This window comes from Episyrphus balteatus, chromosome 4 (assembly GCF_945859705.1).
Source record: "Episyrphus balteatus chromosome 4, idEpiBalt1.1, whole genome shotgun sequence".
NCBI lineage: Eukaryota > Metazoa > Arthropoda > Insecta > Diptera > Syrphidae > Episyrphus > Episyrphus balteatus.
The window spans coordinates 48,008,454-48,019,506 of record NC_079137.1 but is presented as its reverse complement, the minus strand read 5'-3'; the positions used below and the strand labels follow the sequence as shown (position 1 = coordinate 48,019,506).

The 11,053-nt window shown below is 33.8% G+C and overlaps 1 protein-coding gene and 1 long non-coding RNA gene across 3 annotated transcripts; both read left to right on the top strand.

Moving 5' to 3' along the window:
* Positions 1-743: 743 nt before the first annotated feature.
* LOC129919129 (uncharacterized) lies at positions 744-2,253 on the top strand. Of its 2 annotated transcripts, none has more exons than XR_008773059.1 (4): positions 744-966; positions 1,048-1,433; positions 1,498-1,797; positions 1,856-2,253. It is a non-coding gene; the product is annotated as an uncharacterized LOC129919129 (long non-coding RNA). The 2 variants fall into 2 exon arrangements; XR_008773058.1 differs by having other exon boundaries at positions 1,494-1,797.
* Positions 2,254-6,386: 4,133 nt separating this feature from the next.
* On the top strand, positions 6,387-10,838 carry LOC129918659 (cleavage and polyadenylation specificity factor subunit 1). Its single transcript, XM_055999286.1, has one exon. The coding sequence runs from the start codon at positions 6,518-6,520 to the stop codon at positions 10,775-10,777; it is 4,260 nt and encodes a 1,419-aa protein (XP_055855261.1). The 5' UTR covers positions 6,387-6,517; the 3' UTR covers positions 10,778-10,838.
* The last annotated feature ends 215 nt before the right edge of the window (positions 10,839-11,053 follow it).

Here is an 11,053-nt window from a genome sequence, read left to right as displayed (position 1 = left end):
GAATTGGCATACAAAAATCAAATTGGAATTGACTTTTTTTGGGAGTACAAAAGGGTTGCGGCAAGTGAGGCCAACCAATTGATATGTTTAAGCTCGGTATGCTGCTGAAGTGAAACGAAAATTCTCATAAAACAAATAAAATATTGAAAATTTTCGTTTTAAGGAATGAACACACCGGAAAGGTATGCTGATGCAGCGCTTTTTTGTTGTATGATAAAAATTGAACGTTGACGGTTTCGGTTTTATCTTAATGTCGCACGTTTTACGTTCACATCCAGTCTGCCTTTCAAGTCGACGTTCAAGAAAAAAACATTAAAAATAAGTTAAAAAAAAAAAAAAATTCGTGCAAGATTTTGCTGTGCTATTTTTGTATGGAAAATTTCGTTTCGCTTCACCTGCGTCCCAGGCTTTACGCCAAAAAGCTTGCCCGCATGGCAAAAATCGACTCGTGAAAAGTCGGCATTAGATTATTTGGATGGATTTCTCAATTTTTTCACACACTTTTAAATGTTCTGATAAATTTATCTCACGAATCTGATGCTGGCCCAAACGTGGTTCAGTCTTGATTTAGGAATGTAACTTGCCGAATCCAAGCATGAGGGGTATTCACGATTCGATGCAAATGGTCTTGTATCGTTGTAAAAGTGCAAAAGTGTAACATTAGGTGTGTTTTTTTGTTTATCTATATAGATTTTGTGCAAAAAAACGACATCGAGATTTTTGAAATCAAAACAATTTACGTGTTAAATACAACAAAAACTTTATCTATATAGATTTTTGAAAAATCCAGATAATTATCCAGATTTTACTTTCTCTCGATAGAAAACAGTACTGCCAAGGTACATTACACTTATTAAATGTCAAATTCCATTAAACGACAGCTGCAGTTGACAGATATAATATGACAAAAAAAATATTATATTTAAAATTGAATTAAATTAGGAATAACAAACAACACAAATCAATGTAAGTACAAGTATATTTTTTGGAAAAACATAAAAATTGTACCATAAACTTTGTTTTTTTAATTTAATTTAATTATTTTAGGATTCACGTAATTGCAAGAGTGCGATATCTTCCACAAAACCAAAGAAAAAAAACCGGAAAAGCAGAAGGAAAGTAAATCAATTTATTAATACAATGAGATAGCATATTTATCTTTTTACTAGGAATTATTTCACAAAAGAAGAATTCTGTGTACTGTGTGCTTGTGTCTTAATCGTGTCGATACCTTCAAACCTCACAGCCAAATGTAATGTAAAATGCACTTGGAATGCCCGCTCGTTAGCGAAAACGTCTATTCTTTGACGATAAACATGGTTAAATGACAACAAAGCTCTTGTTTATCAATCGCCTCATTATGCCCACCACAAAAAGTCTCATAACTTTTTAAAAAGATACACGTCATGTCTGTGCGCTGCAAAAAAAAGCAAGTATAAACATACCTCCTGAAAAATATTCCTTCAGGAAATACTTTTCATCCCAAACAGCAGACAGCAACAAGCAAGACAATCCCAACCTTGCATTGCAGCTCATTCAATACCCAAATCCTTCGGCTCCCTAAAATCTCCCTCACTTTATGTAAATGGTATCAGAACCAAGACCCGTTGATTAAAAGCCATCTTAGAAGATCACTTCACTGCCTGTGCAAATGATGGTGTCCAAACTTGGACGACATGTGCATGTAAAGTGAAGTGTTGAAACAATGGCATCTTGAAAGTTGATGTATAAGAAATATTTAAAAGAACGTTATGGTAATTGTTTCAGAGCATCATTTAGGTCCCCAATTGGTTACAGGTAATTTTTTTATTTATTCTCCTTTATTGGTTCGATATATTCCTTATTCCTTCTTCAGATATAATCTGCCTGCATTGATGTCGTCCTGTTTCTTTAGGAAATGTCTTCTACAAATGGCTGTAAAGCCGAGATCCCGAGAAAATGATATCTGCATGAATTTTCTTCGCAATTACTTTCCCCTCCTTAACAGCTATGCAGGGGAAGGAATTAAGGCAGTACACATGGAGTCCCAACCCAACTCAACCAATCCCCGAGGACAACGTATACAGCAGACTTTTTAAATTAAGTTTATCCATGTATTATATTTGTTTATATTTTATAACTTTGTTCATTATTTAACGTTAGGCCCCCTTTGTGCCAACAAGATTTTGTAACTATCAATGTATCTTAGAAATAAGTTATTTTAAGTCAATTGTAAATAGCAAGTTCAATAAACCAAAATTGAATTGCAATACACATGGATAAACAAAAAAACATATTTGCAAGCTATCATTCTTGATCCAGCTGTGGGAGTCCTTACAAAGGCGGGAGATTTTGTTTTATCTTTTCTCCCCGAAACGTAATCTGTTTTCTCATTAAGATTTATTTGACCAGTTTCCAATCCGATATGAAAGTTAAATAAACAAATGTGTGCGCGCCTCACTGCATAATCTCAGAACTGTTTCTTTTTTGTTTGTTTTGTTGCTTGCTAGGTACTTATACAAGAAAAGTCTCATAACCAACTCCAAGTTGAAGCAGAACTCAAATATTCAATCTGGCGAGTGAATACAAGATTTTAAGAATTTCTGCAATAGGTTAAAGTATATTTAATATTTTGTGTTCTTCTAAAGAGAGCTGGAAAACTTTCAATAAAACAAGATACGAAAGTGTTTTGTTAAAAATAACTCAATCAATATCTGTTTAATATGTTTGAAATATAATTCTAGTTTCGCTAGTTCATTCCATATGTTTGGTTCATTTTTAGAGATGAAAAAAACTGTTTTGCTGAGGTTAACGCAGAAAGGGGATGATATGCCTTCTACGCCATTAGATGAAGCTAATGCCGAGGAAAAATCAACAAGAAAGAAGAAGAGCGACACGGAGCAGAATAAAATTGTAACCACATCACAATCCCAGTCACAGTCACATCAACCACCACATCCACTGCTGCTACCAAAGTCTGCCCAATCATCTCCCGCCGTCCAGTTTATGAAAGCAAAAGTTAAACTAGAAGCGGATCCAGAACTTGCGGAAGTTCATACTAATGCTAATTTTTTTTATCATTCGCCACAATTAAAACAGAAAATCATTTCATGTGATCACTAAGTAATTTAAGTTTTTATTTTTATTAAGGATTATAAGTTTGGGTGTAGGGCTTGATTGAAAAAAATTACTGTTAAAACATATAAGTAAATTGAGTCTACATGAGGGATGATTTAATAGATTAAGTACAATTGAACAAATTTTACTTAATATTCCAACTGTTGTTAAACAAATTCGTTTCACTTTTCATATTAAATATACAATCAAAAAGTTAAAACAATATTGGTTCAATATAAACAAAACAAAATTAATAAATTTTATCTCATTCAATTCATTGTGCCACATGCGTATAGCTTCTCTAGACAAGAGTTCTTCATTATGCAAATAAGGATTTGCATGTTATTTGGTTGTTATTCACAGCATTCCTGAAAGTTTAAATAAGAAAAAGCACATTTTAAACCATTCGAAAATACAAAAAGTTCGCGACTTAGATACCTAATTTGATTGACTTTCATTCTCCAGATTGTCGATTTCAATGTTTAATTTCAAATTAAACATAATGCAGCAAAGCAGAAGTAGATGTATTAATAGACATAAACCTCCATCCTATCTTCAATAAACGTCTTGGTGACTGGAAAATGTTTTTGTTTATACAGGGGCAGGGAACTGTTGTGGGATGAAGTGGGCTTAAATAACGAGTGGCTTGGTTCTGGAAAAAATCAACAAGTTTTGGGTGGTAAATATTACCACCTCCAATGAAGTCTGTGTAGACGTCGACATTCTCAGATAGAGCCCTTCTTTTTTGTGTTCAAGTGGTGTTATGGCTGATGCAACTTCCTTCACAGTGGGCAAACCATGTGGTAGAATTCCTGGTGGTAGTTTGGAATGGAACCAAACACAGCGAGAGGAACATGATAATCGACAAAACAGGAAAAATTCTACGAATTTTTTTGTTTGTTTCTTTCTCTATGTTTTATTAAATTTTAATTTTTAAAATAAAAAAAGCAAAAGCAAACTTTTTGACAGACATCTGTCAAAGTTAATGTTCAGTGCTGCCAAATAATTACACGGATTTAAAAAATCTCGATGTCGTTTTTTTGCACAAAATCTATATAGATAAACAAAAAAACACACCTATTTTCTTAAAATAAAACAACCAAATATACAGACTAAAATTTTTTTACACTTTTGCTATACCCCAACCCTATTGCAAAATAAAAATACAATAGAGTAAAATTATTTTTGACAGATGGGAGCTCACCGTCGCGTCGCCCATGATAAACAGTTTGTCTTTTTTATTCTGTTCATTATTGTTGTCGGCTTGTCGATACTCATGTCCCGTAATTTATTTTCATTTGATGTAAAATAATTTGTGAAAATTAATTAACCCGAACAAAACAAAGAATTAAATTATAAAAAATGGAAAAAAAGAAGAAGCAACAGTGGAGGAACAACCCTGTTAAAAAAAAAACATCATGGATTTCATTCATGCATCAATATTTACTATAGATAAGAAAAGGAGCGTTCACGATCTATTGTAAAAAAATAAAATTTTACATTTTTATTAGGCCTGTTGCACCAGATCGTGAATACCCCTAATTTAAGGAAAAAATAATTGCTCCATTGTAAATTTTCTTTTCGAAAAAAAATTGTTTGAGTCATTTATAATCGATTCGTATATCATTTGGGTTTCAAATCGAATTAAAACATCACGAAATATCTATTTAAAAGTTCAACCATGACTGATATTCACCTGGATATTTGTTTTTTGATTACTTACCTCCATCCCAACAAACAATATCACTTTTATAAAGCTTTATAGGAGCTATATTAACACCTGTAAAGCTTTATAGGAGCAAATTTGTTAGTTGGGATATTAGCTGCGGTTCTTTGGGAATATTTATCTACTGCTTAGTACTTGAAACTACTTTGAACTACTTTTGCTATATTGAAAAAGTAGTTAAAAGCAGCTTTAAGCCTGGTACGCTGCTCGCGCTAAATTTTAGCTCCCATACAAATTATGGAAAATTTTTAGCCGAGATAAAATGGATCCCATTCAAGTTATCGATAACTTGTATGGGAATTTTATCTCGGCTAAAATTTAGAGCGAACAGCGTACCAGGCTTTAAGTACTAAGCAGTAGATTAATATTCCCGAAGGAACGCACTTATTATTCAATAGTTTAAAAAATACATCTGGATGTAAAGAAATTGAAAAGTCAAAAATAAATCCAAATCCATAATATTCACTATCACACAGAGAAAAAAATAGTCATTTTCATAGTTAAAGCCTGGTACGCTGCTCGCGCTAAATTTTAGCTGAGATAAAATTCCCATACAAGCTATCGATAACTTGTATGGGATCCATTTTATCTCGGCTAAAAATTTTCGATAATTTGTATGGGAGCTAAAATTTAGCGCGAGCAGCGTACCAGGCTTAAAATCGGAATAATTACTATTTTGGATTTGGATTTATTTTTGACGTTTGACAATTTTATATCCAGATGTATTTTTTAAACTATTGAATAATGGCCCTCCCTACTAACAATTTTGCTTCTATAATGCTTTACAGAAGCAACAACTGCATCTGTAAAGCTTTATAGAACCAAAATTGTTTGTCGGGCTGTTCCATTGGAGGTGGTAACTTAAGCCTGGTACGCTGTTCGCGCTAAATTTTAGCCGAGATAAAATTCCCATACAAGTTATCGATAACTTGTATGGGATCCATTTTATCTCGGCTAAAAATTTTCGATAATTTGTATGGGAGCTAAAATTTAGCGCGAGCAGCGTACCAGGCTTTACTCGTGAGTAGAAATCTAGTACAACACCTATACATTCGTATCTCCTCGACTAGAAGATCATGTGTTAATTGTAGTACTAGATCTACTCATGAGTAAACTACCACCTCAAATGGAACATTGCTAATATGGCCGTTAATAAATCTTCCAACTTCTAAGAGCCATTTCAGTTTATTTAACGCCCATAAATACATTTTTTCTTGCCACAATAAATTGTTTAAACCAAAAATTTCTTGCCCAACTTCTACTTTTTTCGGAAGTTGAGAAAACTGGAAGTTGATCAACTCTTGAGTTATAAATCGAAAGTTGAAAACGTCAACTTCGACTGAAAAAAAGCAAATTCGAAAGTTGAGGATAAAAATTATCAAGTTATGTTCAACGTCAAGTGAACAAAATTGGCCCTAAAAGTTTCCATGTTTACAAAAACAGTAAAAAATCATCACTGTAAAAATTGTTTAATGTAAACCCTAAACTAAAACAGAGATAACAAAAGAACAGATCCTAGATCAGAGACCAATAAAATAATATCAAATCAAACAAACCTAACAGTGACGACTTTTTCTGTTGCTGTCAAAAAATAAACAGCATCGCGTATTTTTGTTTTCCGAATTTTGTTTCCAAAAATAAAAAAAAACCAATCAAAATACAAAATACACAAATTAAATCAAATCAACTTAAAAAATGTTTTCTCTAGCAAAAGTAACCCACCCACCAACTGGTGTCGAATACGCCATAAACTGCCGCTTCTTCAATAGCACCGATGAAAATCTCGTCACAGCCGGCACAAACATTCTAAAAGTTTATCGCATTTTTCCCGATGTCGACCCAACCATCCGAGCTAAAAACATTGAAATTTTAAATCCAAAAATGAAACTAGAATGTTTAGCTTCATATACATTAAATGGCAATGTTATGTCTTTGGAAAGAGTAACTCTATCTGGATCACTTCGTGATGCACTTTTAATAAGTTTCAAAGAAGCTAAATTATCTGTTTTACAATACGATCCAGATACGTTTTCATTAAAGACACTCTCGTTGCATTATTTTGAAGAAGATGACATCAAAGGTGGATGGACAGGAAGACATTTCACGCCAACAGTTCGCGTAGATCCGGACAACAGATGCGCGGTAATGTTGGCTTATAGCAAAAAACTAATTGTCTTACCTTTCAGAAAAGATAATAGTCTCGATGAAATTGAATTGGCTGATGTGAAACCTATAAAAAAGACACCAACACAATTGATTTCACGAACTCCAATATTAGCTTCGTATATTATTTCTTTAAAAGATCTCGATGAGAAGATTGATAATGTTGTAGATATTCAATTTTTATTTGGTTATTATGAACCAACTTTATTGATTCTTTATGAACCGGTTAAGACATTCCCTGGCCGAATTGCCGTTCGATCAGACACTTGCGTTATGGTGGCAATATCTCTCAACATCCAACAAAGAGTCCATCCAGTCATTTGGACTGTGACTGGTCTACCATTTGATTGCTTTCGATTACTAGCAATTCAAAAGCCAATTGGTGGCTGTCTTGTTGCCTCCACAAACGCTTTAATGTATTTAAATCAAAGTGTTCCTCCATACGGAGTGAGCTTAAATAGTATCGCTGATAATAGTACAGTCTTTCCATTGAAGCCACAAGATGGCGTTAAAATATCCCTGGACACTGCAAAATTTGTCTTTATTGATGCTGATAAGATTGTCATATCACTCAAAGGTGGTGAACTTTATGTTCTCACTCTTTGTGTTGATTCAATGAGAAGTGTAAGGAACTTCCATTTCCATAAAGCAGCAGCAAGTGTGTTGACTAGTTGCATTTGTGTTTGTCAAGAAGAGTATTTGTTTCTGGGATCACGATTAGGGAATTCTCTTTTACTCCATTTCACTGAAGAGGATCAGAGTACGGTGATAACTATTGACGATACAGATGTCGAGAAAGACAAAGAAGCACCTAAAAAACGATCTGAAGATGAAGAACTTGAAGTCTATGGATCGGGGATTAAAACCTCGGTTCAGTTGCGCAAGTTTATCTTTGAAGTTTGCGATAGTATTTTAAATGCTGGTCCAATTGGTTTTATGTGTGTTGGGGAGAGAGTTGAAGTCGAGGATGAGACTCCTCATCGATTAGCTGAACATGTAGCTGATGTTAAAATGGAAATAGTTTGTTCCAGTGGATATGGTAAAAATGGAGCACTTTGTGTGATGGTCAGTACAATATTTCCACAAATAATCACATCTTTCGAGCTGCAAGGATGTTTTCAAGTATGGACAGTTTTTGATGATCCAAATAAAAAAGCTCAAGGATTATCAGATCATCATGATTTTATGATTCTAAGTCAAAGATCAACTACATTGGTACTTGAAACTGGTGATGAAATTAATGAAATTGAAAATTCTGGATTTAGTGTTAATCAACCGACGATATTTGTTGGAAATCTTGGTAATAATCGTTTTATTATTCAAGTTACTACAAGAAATGTAAGACTTTTGCAAGGAACTCGTCTTATTCAGAATGTTCCAATTGATGTGGGTTCGCCGATGGTGGAGGTGTCTTTGGCTGATCCATATGTATGCATTCGTGTTCTTAGTGGACAGGTTATTACTTTAGCATTGCGAGAAACTAAAGGAACACCACGATTGGCAATTAATAAAAATACAATTAGTACTGTACCAGCTGTGGTATCGATATCGGCTTTAAAAGATGTTTCTGGATTATTTACATCGAAATGTGAAGATGTTATGAATTTAACTGGATCTGGGTCATCTCTATATGGCAGTGGTTTTGGGTATATGAAAGCTGAACCAAGTATGAAAACTGAAGATGAAGAAGAAATGTTATATGGAGAATCAGGAAATGCTCTTAAAATGAAGAATCTTGCAGATTTAGCGAAAAAATCACGTTCCAAGAATACGGATTGGTGGAGAAGACTTCTTACACAATCAAAGCCAACTTATTGGTTGTTGGTAGCACGTGATAATGGAAATTTAGAAATCTACTCAATGCCTGATTTGAAACTGATGTATTTGATAACGAATGTTGGCAATGGTGCAGATGTTCTTACCGATTCGATGGAATTTGTTCCAATGCCATTGAATCAAGGAGAAAATAGTAAAACTGGTATTTTATTGAATTGTATGCCACAGAATTTGAATGTTCCCGTACCAATGGAAATTATTGTGGTTCCTTTAGGGAATCAAGGTAATCGACCATTGCTACTCATTCGTACACGATTGGAAATAATGGTTTATCAAGTATTTAGATATACGAAAGGTCATCTTAAGATTCGATTTAAAAAAATCCATACCATCAATCAAGTGGATATGACTGAGAAGATGATTGAAGATGTTGAAGAACATGATCCATTTCATTTGCATGATGAATATGTTAATATAATGCATTATTTTACAAATGTTTCTGGGCTAAATGGAGTTGCTGTTTCTGGACTTAATCCGTGTTTTATCTTTTTGACAATTAAAGGAGAGTTGAGAGTGCATAAGCTCTATGGCAATGCTACAAATAAAAGTTTTGCTCCATTTAATAATATCAATTGTCCAGGTGGATTCTTATTCTTTGATAATTCGTTTAATTTGAAAATTGCTGTTCTACCTAATTATCTTACATTTGATGCTCCATGGCCGATACGGAAGGTTCCAATTAGATGTACACCACGTCAGATTGTCTATCATAGAGAAAATCGTGTCTATTGTGTTGTAACACAGACCGAAGAGGTAACCAACAAGTATTACCGTTTCAATGGGGAAGACAAGGAGTTGACTGAGGAGAACAAAGGCGAGCGGTTTATTTATCCAACTAGATCGAAATTTAGCGTTGTTCTAATATCACCAAATACCTGGGAAATGGTTCCGGATGCTTCAATTGATTTAGAAGAATGGGAGCATGTAACAGCTTTTAAAATAGTTTCTCTAGCTTATGAAGGAACTCGTTCCGGTTTGAAGGAATATCTATCGATTGGTACAAATTTTAACTACAGTGAGGATATAACTTCACGAGGAAACATCTACATTTATGATATAATTGAAGTTGTTCCAGAACCTGGTAAACCATTGACAAAATTCAAATTGAAAGAAGTCTTTAAGAAGGAACAAAAAGGTCCTGTTTCTGCAATTGGTGATGTTCTTGGCTTTCTTATAACAGCTCTTGGACAAAAGATTTACCTGTGGCAGCTCAAAGATGACGATTTAATAGGTGTAGCATTTATCGACACTCACATTTATGTTCATCGAATTATCTGCGTTAAGTCATTGATTCTTATTGCCGATGTCTACAAATCTATCAGCATTTTACGTTTCCAAGATGAATATCGAACGCTATCCCTAGTTTCTCGAGATCTTCAGCCATTGGAAGTTTTTGATATAGAATTCGTTGTGGACAGTACGAATTTGGGATTTTTCGTTACCGATGCTGATGAGAATTTTATTGTGTACATGTATCAGCCGGAATCTCGTGAATCTTTTGGTGGACAGAAACTCATTCGCAAGGCTGATTTTCATTTGGGACAAAAAGTCAATACAATGTTTCGTGTGCAATGCCATCAAAAGGGACCACATCAACGACATCCGTTCTTTTTTGAAAATAAACATATGATTGTATTTGGGACATTAGATGGTGGTATTGGTTATTGTTTACCATTGCCGGAGAAGACTTATAGGCGATTGTTGATGTTGCAAAATGTTTTACTAACACATAAAGAACATTTGGCTGGATTGAATCCAAAAGAATTTAGAACGCTGAAAAGTTCGAGGAAATTGGCAACAAATCCTTGCCGTTGTATTGTTGATGGTGAATTGATTTGGTCGTACTTTTCCCTACCGCACATAGAAAAGCAAGAGGTTGCAAAGAAAATTGGTACCAAAATTGAAGACCTTTATGTGGAACTGATGGATATTGATAGAGTGACGAATATATTTTAAGAGTTGAGAAGATAAAATAAAAAAAAAAATATTTCTTTTTTTGTTAAAGAATCTAAATTAATTGGTTTTTTTTATTGATTTTGAAAATTTTAGCTGTAAACAATTTTTAACGGTTTCAAATGTGATTCAAGATTTTTAAACCAATTCTATGTTTTTCGTTTGTCTGATTTTGGAAAATTTAGCTTTCAACAATTTTAAACGGTTTCAAAGGTGTTTCAAGATTTTTAAAGCAATTCTATGTTTTTCGTCTGTCTGATTTTGAAAATTTAGCTTTCA